The following is a 24,696-nucleotide window of genomic DNA, read 5'->3' on the forward strand; positions in this document are numbered from 1 at the left end:
AATCCTCTAAAATTACAGTGATGTTCAGGGTTAATCTTCTGTTTAAGAAATCTACAAGCTTGAAGCAGAAACTATTTCTTTCTCTTCTCCTTTCTCCCTTCTTCCTCTTGTTTATTTTAAACACTATTTTCCCAGAGTGGCATGTTTTCCTATTTATTTTTCTGTGGACATTCATGTTCCGTGTTCTGTGAACACGGAAGCTGTTATTAGTAAGTTTTTTTTTCAATATGAAGTCAACCTCAAGAAATTTAGAAATGGTAGTATGACATATGAAACGAATTTGAATTCACAGGCTAGGTCTGATCTTGGCTCTTGGGCAATATCTCTGGACCTCTTTTTTCCCCTTTTAAAAATGAGGAAATTCAAAAAAAATTCCAATTTGAAATTCCCTATTCCCAAAGGAATAACTGTGACCCAGATGAATGAGGTTGAAAAATATTGGCTCAGGGCAGCAGTTCCAGAAAGTCAAAACTATTTTTGTATAACAATACTAAGACATTTTAAAGTCTAATAAAGTGATTCTTGATAGTTATAACCCACGTAAACAAAAGTTCTTTGTTAGTCCTCAATAATTTTTAGGGGTGTAACAACATGCTAAACCAAAAAGTTTTAGAACTACTAACCTAGGGAATGCTACTGACCTATTTTCAATTGGTGTATAATTTGTGGATTTTCTTTTCTGATTTAATCACTAGAGTGGTAAAGAATTAATTCTTATTTAACTATAGTCTTTTGCTAGAGTTTCACATTTATAAGACATCTTGAACTTAGCATCATAGTCTTTACTTCTGAAATAGTATAAAACTGTCTTATAAAGCAGTAGGACCATGATATCGATCATATCTAAGCTATCCAGACACTATGGTGATGGATATTGGTGCATAATTCAGTCTACAATTTTCTTGTTTTACAAAAAAGAAGCTTTAAAGGAACATAGTCACTGAATACTAAATTCTATTTCAACCCCTCTTCCCTGGGCTTTAAACCTTGTTATTATTTTAATTTTAAGATTGCTATAAAAAGTAATTTTAGAGTAGGTATATTTCATTTAAACTATGTATATTATAAAATAGTGGTTGAACAAAATTTAGACAAATTTTTTCTTTCTTTTTAAATTGAGACAGTGATATAGAAGATAATATTTACAATATCATCATAGAAACACAGACTATCAGACTATAAGGGATCTCAGAAACTGTATATTCTAAAATATTTACTCGTATTATTTATTTGTTTGTTTGTTTATTTATTTATTTTGCTGAGGCAATTGGGGTTAAGTGACTTGCCCAGGGTCACACAGCTACAAAGTGTTTAGTATCTGAGACCAGATTTGAACTCAAGTCCTCCTGATTTCAGGGCTGGTGCTCTATCCACTGCACTAACTAGCTGCCCCATTTACTCATATTCTTGCAAAACTAAACAAGAATATTTTAAACTGAAAGGACACAGAGTAACAAAATTTCCCACTTAACTCTGCTAGATCTGGCTGTTGTTATTGTTGAGTCATTTAATTGTGTCTGACTTTGTGAGACTATGGACCCATATATAGCACACCATGAACTTTCATCCTCCATTCTGTTTCAAAATCTATTCAAGTTTATATTTGTTGTTTCCATTATATATATTATCTATCCATCCCGTCCTTTGCCATCCCCTTCTTATATTCCTTCAGTCTTTCCCAACACCAGGTTCTTTTCCTTTAATTCTCATCTTTTCCTTATGTGGCCAAAGTCTTTAAGTTTCAGCTTCTGTATTTAATATACCAGTGAATAACCTGAATTAAATTCAAGTATTGACTGATTTGACCTCCTTGCTGTTCAAAGGGACTCTCAAAAATCTTCTCCAGATTCACAATTTGAAAGTATCTTTTTCTGCAGCACTGACCTTTCCTTATAGTCCCACTTTCAAACCATATATTGCAATAAGAAAAGCCATAGCTTTGACTATATCAACCTTTCTTGACAAAGTAATATCTCTGCTTTTTAATATGCCGTCCAAATTTGCCATGCCTTTCTTCCAAGGAGCTAGCATCTTTTAATTTTGTGATTGCAGTTGCTATCTACAGTGATCTTTGAACCCGAGAATATAAAATTTAACATTGCTTCCATTTCTTCCAAGAAAATTTTCTAATTGCCAAGAAGTGATGGGACCAGTTGCCAAGATCTCAAATTTTTTATGTTAAGTTTAAAAGCAGCTTTTATAGTCTTCTCTTTCATTCTCATCAAGATACTTCTTAATTCTTTACTTTCTGCCATCAGAGTAATATCATGTACCTATCTGAGATTGTTGATATTTCTCCTGGCAATCTTAATTCTGGTTTTTGTGTCATCCAGCCTGGCTTTTCACATCGTGTATTCTGAATATCTTAAAAAAGTAGATGCCAAGCTTGGTGTCACGGAGAATAGCAGATACTACATAGTGAGACAGAACAATTCAAGGAATATATATAAATATATAAAATAGACTAAGAATCTTGAATATCTTTATATAAATTATATAAGGTGAATTTTTTTAAATGTCAATTCAAAGAAGACAATAAGCATATATTTAAATGTTCTCTCTCTATGAGGAATTGTGCTAAATGCTAAAGATTCAAATAAATGGTGAAATTAGTTCCTTTCCTTAAAGGGTGTATATTGTAATGAGAAAGACAATCTGTATAGATTCAAGTATATTCAGTGTTTTAACAAAATATATACAATATAGCCTTACTAGTGAAGACACCAGTAGCTGGAAAGATGAAAAAGTCTTCTTGGAGAAGATGTTCTTTGTGTTCAATCTAAAAATCAAACAAAACTAAAAATCCAAAAGAGGCAGATGTCAATAGGAAGAGATATTTTAGGCATAGTGGAAAGACAAGGCAAAGCAACTGCCTAACAAGTCCATTATCAATTGAGTGAAAGGTAGAAATGTATGAGAAAAATGGGGAAATAAATGTGTCAGACTGTAAGGACTTTGCTATATACTCCCCTAGGAATTAGAATGACTAATCATACATATCAACTTCTAATCAAAAAGAAACTGAGCACTGAAGCAAAAATGAAGAGAAACTGGGACAAATAATTCTTCAGTTGTGTGTGAGAGTGTGGGTATGGGTGTTTGTATGTGATGGAAAGTAGAGACAATAAGATATGTTGGCTACATTAATGGATTTTAATTTTCTAACTCTAAAACCAGCCTTTTTTCTACTCCAGTCTTTTGACTGACAATTTAGATTTCTTAGTTCTAGTTATACTATTTAATATCAAACAAAAAAAGTCTTATCACTGTTTATTAGGCCTACCTTGCAAATAGTTGACCATAAATACCATGTTTTCTGTTTTCTAGGCTGATTTTTTTTGTTACTTCAACTAATTTGAACCTGACAAGGTTCTTGTTCCCTTCAACATGATAGTTGACTTCTTCTGAACATTCTCTAGATTTTAACATTCATTCTAAAATGCAATGACTGAAAATCAATTAATATATATCAAGATGTCTGTATGGGACTGCATGTGCATTGTAGAATCTGTCTACAAGCGTGAGCCATGGCATCTTTAGGAAAAATAAGTCATGGGGAGGGGATATTTCTTTAGGCAGTGCTTTGGTTCTGAATACACTTACTTTTGCTGTGAAAGTGAACTTATGGCTTAAAAAGTCACAAAAGGGTTTAGCATTATTTATAGCTTCTCATGAAAAACAATATTATATCTATAAATTTGAATCTTTAAAACCATCCTTATATTTTAACTTGAAATGGAGATAGACTCCTGACATTGCAAAATCCTCTTTACAGTTTGAAAGAATGTGAGGCACATATTTATCAGCACATATTATCTTAATAAGATTATCTTTTCAATGGTAGATGCATTGGGTTACTAAGAAATATAAAAACTGTATTGTGATATTTATTGATACATTAATTATGCTCATATAAAGAAACACATAAATGTGAATTATGGAGTTGGAAGGGATCTGAGAGGTCATCTAATCTAACATTTTTACCTAGTGAATAAATCTATTAACTGGCAAGCAATCATAACAGGTAGGTAGGACATTAGGGCTTTGCTTTATATTGTCACATTGGTATCTAATACTGAGAGATCTAAAGAGAGATTTCTTTCATTTTTCTTATAGTTTCCATGTCTTTTATTACCTGGGTCTCATTATTTGAGCTTAAATTTTCCATTATTACTCTTAAAATGAAAGAGGAGCAGGAAAACTAGGTGGTGCAGTATATAGAACACTAACTCTAAGGTTAGGAGGATCTGAGTTCAAATGTGATCTCATTTAACATTTCCTTAGCTTAACATTTCCTAGCTATGTAACCTTGGACAAGTCACTTAACCCCAATTTTAAAAAATGAAGCAGGAGCTCATAAATAAATACAAAGCTTCTGATGTGGCCTATGGTCTGACCAATAAAAGAATATATTACCACTATTACTTTTATCATTCTTGATATTATACATTTGGTAAAGTTCCTTTCATAATTAAATTGTTTTAAAAGGCCACATGCAATAGTTTTCTGTACTTCATTTATTCTCACTCTCTTCTTAACTTTCTACTACCTGACTTCTAATCCATCATACAACCAAAATCAGCCTCTCAAAAATTACAAAAAAATCTATTTACCAAAATGAATAAGGCTTTTTTCAATTCTTCTTGTCTTTGACTTCTCTACAAACTTTGACACTATCAATCACTTCATTCCCCTCAATAATCTCTTCTCTCTAGGTTTTGGGGACAATAATTTCTCCAAGTTTTCCTTTTACTTATATGACCATTTCATTTTAGTCTTCTTTGATACGTCCTCAGCCGAGTTATTTCTGTTAACCATGGGTATTCTAACAGGATTCTAACCTGGGCTCTCTTCTTTTTAATCTCTATATTACTCCACTTGGAGATCTCATTAATTCACGTGGATTAAAATATCATCCATATGCATATATTGTCAAATTTGTTTCTTAGGTCCTAATTTCTCTGCTGACCTCCAGTTTATATCTCCAAAAGCCTATTAGATATTTGAAATATATGTTCCAAAGATAACTTGAAATCAGTGTGTCCAAAATGAGATCATGTTCATTCTCCTCAACTGCTCCCCTCTTCCTAACCTCCCTGTTACTGTTTAGGGTACCATCGTCTATCCAGTCACCAATCTATTTATTATTTTTGATTCTTTACTTTCTCTCAGCCCCAGGATCCAATCTGTTGTTAATGCCTACCAATTTTCTTTTTGTAACAACTCTCTTATGTGTTCTTTTATCTCCTCTAATACTAGCACTACCACGTAGTCCTCCATCACTTTAATCCTAGACTATTACATAGCCTATTGGTTGTTCTTTGTGCTGTAAATCTCTTCTTACTCCAAGCCATCCTCTATTCAACTGTTAAAGTAGTCTCCTCTGGAGGAAAAAAAAATCTCCAAGAACTTCTTTTCACTTCTAGGATCAAATAGAAAATCCTCTGTTTGACATTCATAGTCCTTCTGTCCCTCAAACAAGACACTCCATCTGCAGATTCTAGATATTTTCACTAGCTCACCCTTATGTCTGGAATGCTTTCCCTGATCATTTTGCCTTTTGGCATCCTTGCTTTTCTTCAAGACCTAACCAAAGTCCCATAATTTACAGAAAGCTTTTTCTAATTCTGCTTTAATCTTGTGACTTTTTTCTGTTGACTATTTTCTGTTGAATCTTTATAAGCGTGTATACAGCTATTTGCATCTTGCCTCCCCTATAAGCTCCCTAAGTACAGGAGTGGCTTTTCTCTCTTTTCCCTCCTCAGTATTTATGATAGTATTAGGCACCTAATTGGTGATTAATAAATGTTTATTTACTGATTCACTGACGTTAAGTTTTTGGCTGCTAAATTATGTTGTCAATTCTTATTAATCTTGCAATTCATAAAATTACATTATTGTATTGATCTTTCTCCCCAATACTCTACTATTAAGACATATCTCTATTTATGTTATTCAGAAGTATTTTCCTTTTCTTCCTTTTTCTTCTTCTTCTCCTTTTCCACTTCATCTTCAGCAATGATATTTACCAAGCATATATATGTGTTTGTTTATATAGATCAGTGATTCTTTAAGTATGGTCTAGAGAATCCTGGGGATCTCTTAAATCCTTTTAGAGGATCTAAAATTCAAAAATAATTTTTATTTCCAATATGGTAAATGTCTATAAGTATAACCCAGATAAACAAAAACACTCTGGAAAGATCCTCAATAATTTTTAATAGGATAAAGATACTGAAAACAAAAGTTTGAGAACCACTGATATAGATGGAGGGATTTATGATGGCATGTCACTGTACCAGAGCTATAATAAATTATGAAAAAGTTATACTTTTAAAATTTTTATAAATCTTTTTATATTACCCAATATGTTCCTACCTCTTCCTCTATCAAAGAACAATTCTTAGTAAATGACAACTTTTTAAAAAGGTGGGAGGAAGAAAAAAAATAAACAAAACTAACACACATATTTTAAAACATTTGTTAATATACACAGTATTTTATACTCACAGTTGTCTACCTCTGCAAAGAAGCAAGGAGTTTTCTTATGAGTCATTTTGGGGTCAGTCTTGCTTGAAATAATTTCACATCATCAAGTTTCAATTAATTTGCTGCTGTACTTTTCATTTACATTGTTGTAGTCATTTTGTTATTCCTCTCATATCTCCTTCTCCTAGTCTGCTTTCTGCACTTTGCATTAGTTCATATGTTTCCTTATGCTTCTCTGTTTTTATTGTATTGTTTCTTACAGAAAAGGAAATGGGATAAATTGTGAAAACTATCACTCCACATTGCAAAAATTTGGCACCGAAACATTCAAAGACACTTTCAGTGAGTTTCTAGAGGTAGAGCTTATATATCATAACTTTATTTTATTAGAAAAAGCAAGTATTTTATACTTGAGAAATAACAATAAGCTAATTTTTAAAATGTTTTAAGACCATTTCTATCTGAACTCCATTGAACAAGATGAGAATAAAATAATGGTAACAGTAGTAAGTGACATTTATATAATGCTTCAAAATTTGCAAAGCACATTATCTTACTTTATTCTTACATATACTAAATGAGGTAAATATTAGAAGTACATAGATCTTTTTTATAGGAATGAGGAAACTGAGTCTCTGAGTGGTGCATTACCTTGCCTATTGTAGTACAGCTACTGACAGAGATATAATGCAAACCAGGGTCTTTCTGTCTAAGATGAGCATGTTATGCTGCCTATTATAGCATTTGTGTAATTCACATAATATATGGATGTGACTCTTTTTATGTCTCATTATGAAACTATATGAGGTTTTAATTAATTATCTTATTGGATAAAAATGAATTGATCAGTTGTTTAAAAAAAAAAAAAATACTGTTCCTGCTACACTCAACATGTATGGAGATGATATAAATGAAACTTCCCTAAAAAGAGATTCAGACATTTTTTTCAGGTTAACATTCTTAATCACAGGTCATAGTATAGAACTTCTAGTTATTTCAAGCCATTTTCACAAATATTATTGCAACTCATACCCTTGAAACTTCTTATAGTTTGATTGTTGTAAAGAAGCTATGTTGTGCCATTGTTAACATCCATGCTCTGAAATTCATCTAAAATATTAGTTTCTATTCTTTGGTTTCCTCAGGCTAAAGATATCAATCTACTCTCTAATGCATTTTCAGTAGTGCTAACTTGCCTTAAGGCTTGAAGAGATGATTCTAAAATCTGTCGCTATAAAAGGAAAAAAATGACCCAGAAATGACATATTATGTGTGGGAATCAAAAGAGTAATAAAAAGCACTCCAATATTTACAGCCATTACACATTTGTCTCTTTGATTATAGTGTTGTCTGAGATACTGTGCAAGGCATGAGCTGACAAAGTTTTATTGGCTTTGCGGCCAGTTTACTTGCAAATTGTCTGTCAACCTCCTTGGTCCCATCTGTTCCAGTGAGATTTTTAATTTACTGGGCACAGTCAGGTGAAGTGGCTGAGTTTTTGCCTAAGCAGGGATGATTTGTTGGAGAATGTCTGAAGTTACAGGAAAAGCAGAGTGATGCAATGCAAAGGGCTCTTGATTTGGAATCAGAGATTGAGAGGTTCAGCTCTGGCTTTCCTACTTCATACCTTGTGTGACCTCAGTCAAATCAATCTTTCTATGTCTCATTCTTTCTTCTGAGATAAGAGAATTGGATGAGATTATCTTGAATATCAAAAGCTAAATTAACAAGTATTTATTAATCATTTACTATGATACCATGGTGCCTTGCTATCTCTAAATATATGAACATAAAATATGTCTGGAATTTAGGGAGATATTAAAAAGAAAGACTTCTTTGGGACAGAGCCAAGATGATAGTAGAGTAGACAGGACACATTGTCTGAGCTTTCACTGATTTCCCTCAGAATCAACACCAGATCAAGTCTCTGAAGTGATTTTGGAATGACTGAATCCACAAACACTAGGAGTGTAATAATTTTCCAGCTTAAGATATCTTGGAAGGATTTCAGGAAAGTCTGTCTCAATTGGGCAGGAGGGAATATGATCCAGCACAGGTCTGATGCAAGGAGACCTGGCATACAAAATATAGCAAGAGACTCTTAGCCAAAAGAAAACCACATTGGTTACTCTGTCCTGATTCAGACAGAAGGTCAGATCAGCTGTGAGATCTCAAATGCAACCACAAAAGGCAAATTATGAACCCCTGAATTCCAGTATAATAGATGGGACGTGGCTGGGCCACTCAGAGCACTGGGGAAGCCTGTAGCACCAGCACCAGCTTAGTCAGTGAGTAGCCCCTGTGGTGTTCTTCTTCTTTAAAATATAATGGTTCTCTCTGGGAGCAAGTTTCTTGGGGAGGTTTTCTGGAGGCAGCCTTAGTTTCAGCTAAAATCAATAATTACTCCAAATGCAGCCAGGTGCTAATAGTTCAGATCTTTTATTGTGTCCTTCAATATAGCCCGGTTAGTTTTCTTAGAGGCCTCTCTCTCTCTCCTTGGTTCTAAGAGCTCTTTCAGCTTTGTCCTTTGCTTCTGCTTCTGTTTCCTTCAGCTTCCAGCCAGCACCAAGGTGAAAGTTGGAATGGATCTCTCTTGCCTCCAAGAGAGGGCTTCTGGCTCTCCCAGAGGGCTCCTCTCCAATTCCTGGCAATGTTCCTAAGTAACTAACTTGACTGGCTCCCTGAAGCTCTATTTATGCTCCTTCTCCAAGAGTGGGGTTGTGGGATATGAGAGTGAGATTATAGGTTTCTTCCCAGAGTGCTCTCTGGCCCTAAGAGCTTCAAGGGAGGTGTGAATTCACAAAGTTACAAAATTAACTTTGTGAATCTCCCATACTTGTGAACTCCAATGAGTAAAGGTATGAATATAAGCATTGTTTCTCAGTTCCACTTAGTACCTTGTTTCTTCTGGTCCATAACATCTCCTTGTAGGATCAGATCAATCATACTGAACCATGCTAAATTAGATAATTATTGTCTCTATCAACTCTAATGACTTAACAATTTGTAAAGATTCCAACATCTCCTGCTTTCTTTTGTTTTAGAACATAAGGTGGTCATGACCTCCCTGACTTCTCAAGGAGGTGAGAACCCCCAAAAAGGAGGTGATCATGACTTCCCTGACTGCTCAAAAAAGAAGTGAAAACACCATAAAAAGGTGGTCACACCCTCCCTGACATCTCAGGAAGGGAGATGAAAACACCAAAGAAAATAGAAAATCAAATCACATGGCAATATAACACAGGTTAATAGTAATGTAACGAATAACATGAATCAACATGAGAATTTATACATGTCCATAAGTCCTAGAAATAGTCCAAAAGGAACCCATTGTCCATTAGTTCATGTGTGAGGAATCCAATAATTCCTGTAAGCTTTGAAGTAAACAATTTTTCATCTAAAGGAAACAGTCTCATATTGTGTTAGGGAATCCAATGATTCCTGAAGATTTTAAAGTTATTTTAACACATTGTCAGCCATGCTCTTTCAGTGTCAGATGTTTCTTAAATCTTCTCCTTTGTTTTGAGGCTTTTCTCTCTTTCTGTCTCTCTCTGGACAAGGCAAATACGGCTCTTTGGCACTCATCTGATTCCTTCTCCATCTGTAGAAATACAAGCAAACCCTCTTCCCCAAGCATATCTAATTCCTTTCTATTTACCACTTTTGGGATTTCTCCCCATCAACTGGCAATTACATTGGAGCTGTTTGCACTGGACACTGCCCTATTGGGTTAAAAGGCCTGTATTTTCCCCAACTGTAATCTCTTTGTGTCATGTGATTATTTTTAGGCTGATTGATCACATAAAAGTCCTGCCCTTCTAAGACTCTGGGTGTAAACTCAGCTGCCATCATGCCCCATCTGTCTTTGGATTGATACCTTGGAGCTGGGCTCTGTCTCTCATTCCTCTGGGTCAATCTACATTCAGAGGCCCAGTGAAAGCCTCGGTTACATTTTGGACATGGGGTTTTGGGTTTTCTCTCACCCTGTCTTCTCACTCCATCTCTGTATCTACACTGAGTTCTAACTTTCTCACATTGAAAACATTGATGAGTTTCTCTAGAAGTCCCTTGCCAAGAGGGACCCTGTCTTTCCATGTTCATCATAGTTTGGGCATAATAAGTATTTGTGCCCACTGTGGCACAGTGTCTTATGATCTCCTCTAAAGGAGCATCTTTGTCTAGTCCCCATATAATTCTTTTGCAAATCTCATTGGCATTTTCCTTAGCCTGGTCTGGTCATTATTTATGTAGCAGCATTATCTCCAATGGTTTTTATTACACCTTTTATTACAGCATACATCCCACAAAATCAGCAAAAGGTTCATTGGGACCTTGCTCTATTTTTGGAAAAGCTTTACTTCCATCTTTCTGTCCAGGGAGAGAACTCCATGCTTTTATTGTAGCCTTAGAAATTTGCTCATACGCTGGTATGGGATAATAAATCTGTTCTGAATTCTCTCCATACTGACCTTCACCACCTAGTTGGTCAAAAGTGATTTGTCCAATAGTTCCTGTTTGCCTATTGTGTAGGGCTTGAATCCTACTGGGGAAAAAGGCGAAAAGAGCTCTGACAATAGAGAACTACTATCGAGAAAGGGAAGACCAGAACACAAATGCAGAAGAGAACAGAAAATGCAAAATGCATACAGATGAAGCATCAAAGGGAGATATGAACAAGTCTCCAATTCAAAAGGCTCTCTTGGAAGAATTCAAAAAGTTTCTAAAAAGAGAAATAGAAGAAAAAATGTGGAAAAGAAATGAAAGCATTACAGGAGACTTATGAAAGTTGAGGGGGGGAGCCAAATCTTGAAAAGAAGAAACACAAATTGGCTAAAGAAAACAATTCCTTTAAAAATAAATTTGATGAAATGGAAGAAAATACATATTGAAGAAAACAACTCCCTAACAAATAGAACTGACAAAATATACAAAAAATTCACTGAACAACACAACTCTTTTAAAAGTACAATTAACCAAATGCAAATGGAGGTTAAAAAAACTAACTGAAGAAAATAATTCACTAAAAAAATAGAATTGGACAAGTTAATGACTCAATGAGAAATCAAGAATCAGTTAAACAAAACAAAACAAAGAAAAAGTTAAAGAAAAGTTACTTCAATGGAAAAAGAATTAATCTAGAAAATAGATACAGGAGAGAGAATCAAACAATTATTGGAAAAAAGAGGAGAAAAAAGGAAGGGATAGGATAGAAGGAAGGGAGAAATACTAGGGGAAAAAGTAAGAGAAGGAGGGAAAGGGTGAGAGAAGATAAGGTCTTGAGTGGAGTGGATTAAAAAAACAAACAAAACTAAAGTCAGAGTGAAAATAACCAAAGGAAGAAAATAGGATGAAAAAAAAAAAAAAAATAGAGAGCTGGTAATCATAACTGTGAATATGAATGGATGAACTCTCCCATAAAATGAAAGAAAAAAGCAGAGGATTAAAAAACAAAATCCTACAATATGTTGTTTACAACAAACATATTTAACACAGAGAGACACATACAGAGTAAAGATAAAAGCTTAGAACAGAATTTATTATTCCTCAACTGAAATTTTTAAAAAGCAGGAGTAGCAATTTTGATCTCAGATGAAACAAAAGTAAAAAAAAGATCTTTTTAAAAGAGATAAGGAAGAAAAGTTCATCTTGGTAAAGAGTACCATAAATAATGAAATAATAATGATACTAAATGTGTATGCACCAAGTAATAGATCAGGCAAATTTCTAGAGAAGCTTTTAAGCCAGTTACTAAAAGAAATAGAAAGCCAACTATTCTAATGGGAGATCTCAAACTTCCTCTTTCGGAATCAGGCAAATCTAACCTCAAGATAAACAAGAAAGAAACGGGAGAGGTTAATGGGATCCTAGAAAACCTAGATATGATAGACCTCTGGAGAAAATTAAATTGGGGCAGGAAAGAAAAAAAAAAACTTTTTTTTTTCTTTCCACTATATGACACCTACACCAAATATAAACCTCACAATCAAATGCAGAAAGGCAGAAATAGTAAATTTTAGGCTTCCTTTTCAGACCACAATGCAATAAAAATTATATTGAATAAAGGACCAGGGAAAGACTGACTAAAGACCAATTGTAAATTCAGTAATCCAATTCTAAAAAAAATGAGTGGGTCAAACAACTAATCACTGAAACAACCAACCCATAATTTCATACAAGAGAATGACAGTAATGAGACAACATGCCAAAGTCTATGGGATAGAATGAAATCAGTTCTTAAAGGGAACTTTATATCTTTAAATAGCTACCTGAATAAAATAAAGAGAAGATCAAAGAATCGGGCATGAAATTTAAAAAGCTACAAAAAGAACAAATAAATGCCTTCTCCCAATTAAATACCAAATTAGAAATTCTGAAAATCAAAGAAGAAATTAATAAAATTCAAATTAAGAAAACTGTTGTACTAAAAAAAAAAACCTAAAAGTTGGTTTTATGAAATAAAAACCCAGCAAAATTAACATTTGGTTAATTTGATTAAAAAAAAAAAGAAAGGAAAAAACCAAATCACCAGCATCAATAAAGTCAGATCAGATCTAAACAACTGTAAAAATATCAATTGTTCATGATGAGGCTGAGCTAATAAATTAAAACTGACAATTCTGCCTAAATTGGTCTTCTTGTTCAGAGCCATACTAATGAAACTGCCAAAATATCATTTTTTAGAACTACAAATAATAATAACAAAATTTATCTGGAAGAACAAAAGATCAAGAATATCAAGGAAATTAAAGGGGAAAAAAATGCAAAGTGTGTGCTTAGCAGTACCAGATCTAAAAGTGTATTATAATGTAGAACCATCGGTAATGGCTCAGAAATAGAGTGGTGGAACAGATTAGATACACACTACACAATAATCAGGGTCTAAAGTAATCTAGTATTTGATAAATTCCCAAACTTTCTAGTATTTCATAAATCCAAATTCTAGAATAAGCACTCATTATTTGGCAAAATTTGCTGGGGAAATTGGAAAATAATATGTCAGAAACTCATCATAGACCTACATCTTAAATCTCATACAAAAATAAGGTCAAAATGGGTACATGATTGGTGTGTAAAGGAGGATACCATAAACAAATTAGAAGCGCAAGGGATAATTTAACTATTAGATCTTTGGAGAAGATTTTAGGGAAAAATAGAAACTAAAGAACATTATGAAAGGCAAAATGGACAACTTTGATTATATTAAGTTAAAAAGGGTTTGCACAAACAAAACCAACAGAAACAAAATTAAAAGGGAAATACAAAGCTAGGGGAAAAAATCTTTACAGTCAATATTTCTCATCAAGGTATAATTTCTAAAATATATAAAGAGCTGTGTCAAATTTATAAGAACACAAGTCATTCCCCAATTGATAAATGCCAAACAGACAATTTTCAGATGGCAACATTAAAGCCATCTACAATTATATGAAAAGATGCTCTAAATCACTATTGATTAGAGAAATGCAAATTAAAACAAATCTTAGATACCACTGCATATCTCTCACATTGGCTAAGATGACAGGTAAAAATAATGATATATGTTGGAGGGGATGTGGAAAAACTGGGACACTAATGCATTGATGGTGGAGTTGTGAACTGATCCAACCATTCTGGAGAGCAATTTTGGAATTATATCCAAAGGGCTATCAAGCCCTTTGACTCAGCAGTGTCATTAGTGGGTCTTCACCCCAAGAAAATCATAAAGGAGGGAAAAGGTCCCACATATGCCAAAATGTTTGGAGAAGCTCTTTTTGGCATGAAAGAATTGAAAAAAGAATTGGAAAATTGAGTGCATCATTTGGGCAATGGCTGAACAAGTTGTGGTAATGAAGTTAATGGAAAAATATTTTTATGAAAAATGCTGAATAAGCTGATTTTAAAAAGGCCTGGAAAGATTTACATGAACTGATGCTGAGTGAAACAAGCAGAACCAGGAATACATTGTACATAATAGCAGCAAAATGTGTAATGATCAATTATGAAAAATTTGATTCTTCTGAATGGTTCAGTGATCCAAAGCCATACCAATAGACTTTGGACAGAAAATGTAATCTACATCCAGAAAAAGAACTAAGGGTTCTGAATGTAACACATGCTATGCTCGCTTATTTTTCTGTTTTTTTTTTTTTCTCTCTCCCATGGTTTTCCCCTTTTGTTCTGATTTCTCCCATCATGATTTATAAAGCAATATGTATTAAAAATAAATAAATTTTTAAAAAAGTAAAAAAAAAAAAAACTTTGTGATTTAAAATATTTCACATTTTTCCTTAGATTCCAGAATCTAAAAGTGAGCTATTCTCTAAGTATTATAATTGATTAACTATGTGCTTCCTTTAAGTTTCAACATCTCCTGCTTCTGTCAAATGAACAGAAGTTTTATTCTTTTCTTTTAATGTTTTAATCTGTAAGATGCCCCAAGTTATTCTAGTAGTATATATGGCATAATTCTTAAATAAATCCATAAATGCTTATAGTTGTTTTTAAGTGATCACATTTATAAGTGATTTCAAACAAAAATAACCATTATATATGAGATATTAATTTGAAATTTCTCAAATGAGTTAATGGCACAAAAGGTAAGTACCCTAGATAAGAAAACATATTTCTCTTTGATTTTGCAGAAGACATTTAATATTTAATTATATTTAATATTTAAATATATTTATTTATAATATTTAATATTTAAGTTAGGTTAAATTTTTACTCTTCACTCAATCTAACAACTGAATTTAAATTTCTTAGTATGTGCGTGTATGTATGTGTGTTTGTATAATCACATTTTATAACTTTGTATCCATAACTTTTTGGTGACACTATCAGATATGTGCTTTTCCTTTCCAAAAAAGTGCTTGTTTACAATAACTGGTTATTCTGAACTCTCAGTTACTAACTTAAGTAATTATTTCTCCCACTGCTTTTTATTCTTTTTATCATAAGACATTTCAAAAAAATCAAATTATGAGTCAACTGTTATTCAGTAGACTAATTCATTTGCTAACCAATAGATCAAATACATGCCAGAGAAATCAAAGAACTCAAAAAGTCCTGAAGCTTGTATTAGTGGAACATGAAATGGTAGTGGAATTTGAAAATTCTTTTGTGCCATTATTGTTGTTCTTGTTATCTTATAGAAAACTAGATTTAAAATGTGAATTGATCATTTGGAAAGAGTGCCTGTCATGCCTGCTTTCTGAGTTTAAATCCATTTATTAAATTTCATGAACTAAGCCTCAGTTAGGTTACTGTAACATAATTGTGTCATTGCTTTATAATTTTTTCACCTGTCATCTTCAGACAAAACTGTATTGTAATATTGATTGCCATTTTATTTTTTATAATTTATGAATAAAATTTAGGGACAACAACTTGTTTTAATATGGAGATTGGTAACTAGAGAATAAAGAAATGCTATAAACTATTCCCCTTTAAAGAAATATACAATGGAAGAGATGATAACCTGACCTGAGGTCCTGAAGTGAGGATGAACTTGAAATGTAATGAGATAACCTAGCTCAGAGCAGAAGGTTAATTTGGCAAAATAATGGAAAATGAGATTAGATAGATATAGACGGCTAATTGATGAAGGACTTTGAATGGTTAGATTCTGGTAGACTGTCTAGAGATAACAATGTTGAGTTATTTTTCCATCAAGTTTACCTCTTTCTACCCATTTTGTTAGATTCTTTGCAAAGATACTGAAGTGGCTTGCCATTTCCTTCTCCAGATCATTTTTCAGATGAGAAAGCCAAGGCATACAAGAGTTAAGTGACTTGTCCAAAGTTACACAGCTAGTAAGTGAGTGAGGCAGAATTTGAAATCAGATTTTCCTGACCAGGCATATCATTCTAACCACTTTGCCACTGAAGCATCACTAGAGATAACACACACACACACACACACACACACACACACACACACACATACATTAATTACTAAACCACAATCTGCATTTTAATTTTTTTAACTGATATATTTTTAGGATAATTGGAAATAAATAACAAGCATTTCTATATTGTTACATAGATAGAGGACTGAGTTTGGAGACAGGAAGAGTGAGTTCAAACCCTGCCTCAAGTACTTTCTAACTGTATAACCCAAGGCAAGTCATGTAAGCTGTCTACCTTCCTTTTCTTATGTGTAAAATAATGATAGCAATACTTCTGAAAGTTGTTGTGAAAGTGAAAGCACTTTACAAACTTTAAAATTTTATACTAGAAGTTCAAGAATGTAACAATGTGTAGACTCATTCAACATATGCTTAATGCAGAACTCTAACGGCTTTAACAATCAATATTATTCTTGTCCTTGCTTTCTCTTAAATCCTGCAAAAAGATCTCCCTCTAAGTAATATAACTGAAATATAAGATTTCTAGTTATTCAGTGATAACATTTAGGTTATTTATCTAGTGCTTCTTCTCCCTTTTATATACTTTAAATATTTTAAAAGCATATTTTATTTATAATTTATATTTTGTGTATATTTATTATGTGTATTTTATGCATATATCCAAGAGTATAGATATATGTTTTTATGTGAGTAGACATAGCTATGTATGTGTATTGTGTATTTATGTCTATTTCTGTATAGATTTATACATATAGAAAATATAACCATATGTTATATATGTATACATGTATATATATACATACATGTAGTTATGATGTAGCATATTTCACAAATTTCTATTTATTGGTATATCCAAAAGATTTCTACATTTGTGCAGAAAAAAAATCCTTCTGTAGATGTGTCTATATATCTATCCATGGGTCTGTGTATGTGTCAATAGAGCATTCTGAACAGAGAGATGCCTTTGATGTTAGGAAGATCTGGGTTCAAGTGTTGTCACTAGCATATACTGGCTTTGTAAATATAGATAAGTCACTATATCCTTCAGTGCTTCTATGAAAATCTGAATAGTCATTCTGCATTGGTGGAGAAAAGTCCTAGATTACTTCCCTAAATAAATGTAATTATAGATTTGGACTAAAAAGAAAACAAAACCAAAGAAAAAGTGTGTGTATTGTTTATGTTCATATTAGTTTTATATTTGTTTAACAAGTACATATATGCATATATATTTAAGTGTAGTGAAATTTACATTATGAAATGAAGATATATGACAAAGAATTATACTTTCAAGCATATTGAAAAGGAAAACCTCGCTTTTTCTTACCTCTTTTCTCTTTAAACATACTCTTGATTCCATTAGTTTTTTGGATTCCCAGTCCCCAGGGCAAGATGAAAAGAAAACACGGGCAGGATTTGCTCCTTAAAGAGGATACTTGTCAGAATGTAAAATAGTGGTACACTATGCATAATGCCACATGTCAGGCTCAGAAGAAGTAATTGGGTATGTGTTCATACCTGATTTATGACTTGAACATTTTCTAATGCACCTGCTGAATTGTTATTCTGTTTTAGTGTTTTGTCAGTGCTCACAATCTCAAAGTTTCATGTTTTCAGATGTGGAACTAGAACAAAAGTAATTTTTCATCTAACTGTAGCCTGGATGGATTATAATAAAATGGGGTGGGAAAGAATGTTCTTGAGAGATATATTTCACCACTATAATATGCGACCTTCCTTTGACTATAATTGATATGTGTTGTTTTAAAATATATTCTTTTGCTGCATTTTCTCCCACATTGATGGAATCATACATATATTTGCCCTTTTGAAATAAAACTTTTTCTCATATGAAAATGATTGGTTATCTGAATTTTTTCAGATCTTAATTTCTTTTTCCATGTATATATATATATATATATATATATATATATATATATATATACATATACATACACACATACCTGACAGTTTTGTTTTTACTACCAAATTAGCAATAAGTAACATATTGGTTTTTCTGGGCCTCCTAAGAAAATTTTTTTTTGTTGTTTGTGTCTTGATTCTTTAGGGTAGGGGCAAGCGTCCAATTCTCCTGTGAAGACAATTATGTCCTTCAGGGATCTAAAAGCATAACATGTCAGAGAGTCACAGAGACTCTAGCAGCATGGAGTGACCACCGGCCAATCTGTCGTGGTAAGGAATATAATTTGGATCCTCTTTTTTATTTATTATCAAGGTGTTTTCTGTGACAAATTTGAACTTTAAAGTGTAAGTCATTGTAAATAAACAGATTCAGAAATAGAGCAGTTGTTAAAAAACCTGAGCTCTAGTACCACTCTTCATTAACATCCCTTTGTTACTAAAGTTAAATAATTTAACCTAGTTTTCTCATCTGGAAGATGAGGTAATGTACATTCAGTATATTTCTTTCTTTCTTTCTTCCTTTCTTCCTTCCTTCCTTCTTTCCTTTCTTTCTTTCTTTCTTTCTTCCTTCCTTCCTTCCTTTCTTTCTTTCTTCCTTTCTTCCTTCCTTCCTTCCATCCTTCCTTCCTTCCTTCCTTCCTTCCTTTCTTTGTTTGTTTCTTTCTTTTTTTGCTGAAGCAATTGGAGTTAATTGACTTGCCCAGGGTCACACAGCCAGGAAGTGTTAAGTGTCTGAGACCACATTGGAACTCGGGTCCTCCTGACTTTAGGCCTCATGCTCTATCCATTGTGCCATTTGCCACTGAATGCTGCCCCATTCAGTATATGTTCACTTTTATTTCTTTCTTTCCTCGCTAAGTTTATCTTTCCTTTTCTTCTTTCCTTTCTTCCTTCTTCCCTTCTTTCTTCCTTTCCTCTTTTCCTCCATTTTTCTTCTTGCCTCCATCCATTCTTCCTTCCCTTCATGTCTTTCTTCCTTTCTCTGTCTCCCCCTTCTTCCCTTTCTCCCTCCCTCCTTTCCTGCCCCCATCTTTTCTTTTTTCTCTGCCTCTTTTCTTTTTCCTTTCCTGTTTCCTTTCCTTCCTTTAATATTCAAATAACTACTACGGGTGAGACACCATCCTACAAAGAAAGAAAAGACTAAACAATCTTCTCTCAAAGAATTTTCATGTTACTGTTGTTAGAAAGAAAAATGTTTTGGTTTGGTTTTGACAGAAACAACAGAATTCATTCCTTTTTGCTTTTTAGGCTTTGGTAAAGAACCATATTTCTAATATTTTATAGTGCTATGTTTTAAAATGTGTTTAATTTAGATGGTATAAAAACAAAAATTCATATATTAAATGTAAAATTGTTTTATATTTATTCAAATACAAAAATAATGCATGAATTTCAGTTTATTAGAGCATTCAGTTTATTAGAGCAATTAATTTACTTTAAAGAAGACTTTGATGTCATGGCCCAAATAAGAATTAAATCAAATGTTTAAGATTTTATTCATCTTTAGCATTATTACCAAAGTCAAATGTTTCTATTATTTTTTTAAGTAAATGAATGGGAGATAAGTTTTCTTGAGCTGGATCATGAGGATATTTTCTACATATTTAAAAATATGGACCACCATAATAAAAACATCATGGATGTAAGAGAGCTTAAGGATGTCTGGGAAACATTAACATATGAATTTTGTAATGAAAACAAAATTTATATGTGGAGTTAACTAATCTCATATATTATCTCAAAAATTTTGAAGTTTATAAAAATGTTATCTTGATATAATTAAGAAAAAAAAAAAAGCCATTACTTCAGAATCAGTTTTTATTCCTTGTTACAAGCATTTGAAGATTAGATTCTTTTATGCATGTATACCCACATATAATTACAAAATAATTGTGTTCAATATACTGAAAATAGAAAAAAACTGTTTATTATTGCCTTTGGAATGTTCATGGTTTTTATGGCATTTACTATTGCTTCATAAGATATTCAATTCTGAAAAAACTGAATCTGCAATTTACTCATTACTACTGTGACATTTGTTTGCTATGACAATTAATTTCAATGTTTCTTTAAGTAAAAGGTTATGTGAATTCTATGATAAAATCCTTTTCTATTTTTTCCCCTTTACATTACATTGTAAAGTTCTGGAAAGCCAGGATTATCTTTAGACTTTTTTCTTTAGCCCTTAAGTAAAGATGCCTAATTGATGCTAATTAACTAACTAATATAATTTGGTGTCTTTCTTTTCAAATCTTCGTTATTTATTTATCACCTTAGGCAATTTTTTTTTTCTGAGAATTTTTTTAACCCTATTTCTATTTGAGCTAATTGAAGAGAAGACAGGTAAAAGTTCCCCCCTCTCTCTCCTCCCCCTCCCCCCCCTAAGAATCCCAGCTCCTATTCAAGACAGATGGCAAAAAAGACACAAAATCCATTATTTTTTCCTTAATCATAATGAGTAGGATTTCTACTTTAATTATTTAAACAAATCTCAATTCCTACTAGTTAATTCCCTAGTGATAAATGATTTTTCTTAATAAGTAAGTTTGAAAGTCATTGTTATTTATTAAAAAAAAAAATCTGATAAAAGAAAAGAAATGAAATAGTCTGATTCATTAGTTTGCAATCCAGGAATGACATACATTAAAGCAAAATAAATTAATAATTTTAAAAAATTTTGCTTAGGAAGAAAAAAACAAGATTTTTTCCCCCAAAAAACCAAACAACTTCTAAAGACTATCTACTAATTCATAGATAAATTCTGATCTGTATTAATGTAAGTAATACCTACAATAATGATGTTGCAGATTTTTCAAGTATTTAGTAAAGAAGAAGTATGTATGCATGACGCTGAATTTGGTTACAGTATGCTTACTAAGGTTAAATAATGTATTTATTTCTTATTTCTTGTGAGCTTAAATCTATAGAAGACTAAGATACAGAGATAATAATATACAAGATTATAAAATAAGTGCATCAGAGAGATTCAAAACAAACTTCTGTGAGATATAAAGCAGATTTAATTTAACCTGGGTTTAGGAAGGTTTCATGAATAAAACTGGATTTTTGTTGTGTCTTTAAAGACTTGTAAGAATTTAACAGTTAAAGGGGCAATTAATGGCATTTTAGGCATAGGGAATAACATGAGCAAATGTATGGAGCTGTTACACATGAAACTTTTAGGAGTTAAAGAATATTTTTATTAGACTGTAAAATTTATGGATGAGAGTAGTATGTTTGGAAATTTTCTTTGTAATCGCCTCATCAAAAAGCCCTATAAATTACATACATTAGGCAATTAATATATAGCTAATAAACAAGTAAACAAAATAGATGTAATGATTTTCCTGTAATTGTATCTCTAATATTTTATAAGTTTTAGTTTGAGAAAATGGTTTAGAATAGCAAAAAATATTTCTCTATAATTTTTTTTTCTTCTTAGATTTTTTTACATGCCTTTCAGGAAACAGGATATTTTCAAAGCTTTAAACTAGGCTTTTTATTAAGAATTTAAACTGGCTTAATATAAACTTTAGGAGAACACGGATTTAGTATTATTTATCTTTATGCCCACAGCCAAGGACATTTTACACACTGTAAACAATATATATTCAATTGAATTGAAAAATACACACACACACACACACACACACACACACAAAATGAACAGCTGTTTTAATAAACAAAATTCAAAATAATCCAAATGATGGATTTTTGTTTCCTTTTATAGAAATTAGAGGCAGAAAGGGCTATTAAGTCCCTATTACAAGCAATAGAAACTGCTTCTAATATTTTGATATTCTACTTTTAAAATATTTTAATCTGAACAGTTCAGTTTTTTCAAGTCTTATGAAATAAAGCTACTGTTCTGTGATAGGCAGAAAGACTTGAATTGATCCTTACCCATGCTCTCAGGGACAAATGCCTCTGGCTCTGTTGGAACAGGGTCTTTACTTGAGTAAACAGCATCATTTGTGGAACTAGAAAGTAGGGCTATAACTGTGATCATGATTCCTTCTGTTCTGAAAAAGGGATGGACTCTCATTTCTATGCTAAACTATGAAGTGGGAAACTTGTCTTCTATTCATCCTTGCCCTAAACCACCACAGAGTAGTATTTTTTAGCACCTTAAAGACTTTATAATATCCTTTCAGATATTACTCAGTGTTCTTGTTTCTCCTAACTCTTCTATTGTTGGTAACTCATTAATTTTAATGTTTTTGCACTTCTTAAAACATTATTTTGTTTTATCCCATTCGTTGTGAACTATGTAGTCTATTACGGTACTACTGGGTTTCCCCTTAAAGAAAGATCTTGATTTCTACAGATGAAATACTTAAATAGTAATTGGCCTAGGCATTTTGGATAAGAGAGGCTTGTGATGACTTTTAAATCTTAAGAATAGCCTTTGTGAGAAGAGACACGTCTATACTTCATTTTAGTCCGAATAGGCTATGACATCATCAAAAGTCACATCTCTAGAAGCATTATGATATCAAGGAAAGAGTACTAGATTTGGAGGCAGATGAATTGTAATCAAATACCAGTTCTGATCATATGCCTGTGCCCCTTTGAGCATGACAGTCTTCGCTCTTCCAATAACCCAACAAGGCACAATTTTATGGGAAGGTTAGATTTTTAAGACCCCACTAGGACTGACATACTATAATTCTGATAATATTGCCTTTCTCTCTGAATAAAAAAGGAAATGAACATCTTCATGAGTGTGAATAGAACAGAATTCAGTTGCTTCTTTTATTTGTCTCTAGACTGACATTCTTGACAATAAATATGCTTTCTTAAGTTAAAGTTCTCAAGTTTCTCGAGATAGCAACTTTTAGGTACATTAAGTAATCATTTATTCATTGCTTTTAAGGATTTCTGGTTACAAATAACTGTGATAATGGAACTGAAAATGTTATTTAAATCAGGAAGAAATCTTGTTAAAGCTCCACAGAAAATTCAATTCAAAATTTTTTTTTTACTACTTTATAAATTTATTTTTTAGTCACTAAGTTTGTTTGAAATACCTAGTGCTCCTGAAGGACTCTATGTATTTCATATTATATAACACTATAATCTGTTTGTTATAACATGAATTTATACTTGAAAAATCTATATTTCATCACCTTTGAGATCTGTACCTTAATAGGAGAACTCCATCTATTGATGTAGATTGGAAACCATGTATGACATGACTGATACATCTTGGAAATTACTATAAAAACACCGAAATTAAATGACTTGTTTACAGCCACATAGGTAGTATCTGAACCTATATCTTCCTGACTTTAAACTGTAAGGAATCATAAATTTTAGCTACAATAAAAGTGAGAAATAGCAAAGAAAGAACTGTGATTACATAACTAATATTCTTGTCCCTCATATTTAAAGAGGGACTTAATAATGTTTGTAATACATATTTTAAGATCTTTCATTTATCAAATACAACAAAAATGCATTAAGAATAAAAGTACTTTCTATTTCTCCATAAGTATATTTTCAAATCTATGAGAAAAAGTTGATTCCCACCCCCTCATTCCCTCTATGTTTAGATCTTCATGGTGTCTCTAACTAGTAATTAGTCTGTTTTGACTACAGTGAGATTTCTTGATGAAAGTATTTGATAAATTGTTATGAGTCAGAAGTGATCCTTCACATCTGGACAGTTGGGAGGTAGTTAGCCAAGGCTCACATTAGCTAATTGCCTTTGAGTACTGAAGGAATGTTACCTGTTCTTCCTGTTACTACACAGATGAATGATTATCATAAGTTAGTAATTATACAAGTGATTTTGTTTGAAATCATACTAATTTCATTAGCAGATAGGAAAACAAGTATTATGGTTCTTTATTAAATAAATAATTATAATCTTTTCAAAATCAGTTGAGTACTTTTAATTGGCAGTGATTTTTGTCTTAAAACTCATTTCAGCAAGCTTTTAAGTGCAAGTTACCACATTAGACATGGCAAATACAGGAAAAATAAACAAAAGAAGAAACAATTTTCCGTTGATTTCATATCTTACTAGAAGCTATAAGTTAACATTTTAACTAAGAGAGCATCCAAACTGACATTGCATGCCATTAGGTTTCAGGATAAGAGTGGAATACAATTAATATTAATGATAATATACTTGCTTTGAATGTTAGATTTTTACTTAAATTCAAATGAAATAGAAATGTTATTCAAAGCTAAAACCATAGCTTCTCTATTCTTCCCAGAATCATAAAATTTGGCCATAAGAAGGGGCATCGGGGACCATTTAGTTCAACTCATTAAAGGAATCTTTATTATAAAAACCACAACAAATGATGATCTAAATATTTCTTGAAAAACCTCAAAGAAGGGGGAATTCATCATGCTCCAAAGCTACCTATTTCAGTTTTGGACAACTCTGAACATTTTCCCCAACTTCAAGTTTAAAATGGCTTCTT

At 32.3% G+C, this 24,696-nt stretch overlaps 1 protein-coding gene across 2 annotated transcripts in view; it reads left to right on the forward strand.

Annotated features, from left to right (window-relative positions):
• Nucleotides 1–24,696, forward strand: part of CSMD1 (CUB and Sushi multiple domains 1) — a 2,563,917-nt gene that overhangs the window by 1,756,229 nt on the left and 782,992 nt on the right. For both annotated transcript variants that reach the window (XM_031949178.1, XM_031949179.1), the window contains exon 9: nt 18,405–18,529. In XM_031949178.1, the coding sequence (XP_031805038.1) occupies nt 18,405–18,529 (125 nt within the window). The remainder of the gene's footprint in view (nt 1–18,404; nt 18,530–24,696) is intronic.

The sequence above is a fragment of the Sarcophilus harrisii genome, chromosome 2, assembly GCF_902635505.1.
Source record: "Sarcophilus harrisii chromosome 2, mSarHar1.11, whole genome shotgun sequence".
NCBI classification, from domain to species: domain Eukaryota; kingdom Metazoa; phylum Chordata; class Mammalia; order Dasyuromorphia; family Dasyuridae; genus Sarcophilus; species Sarcophilus harrisii.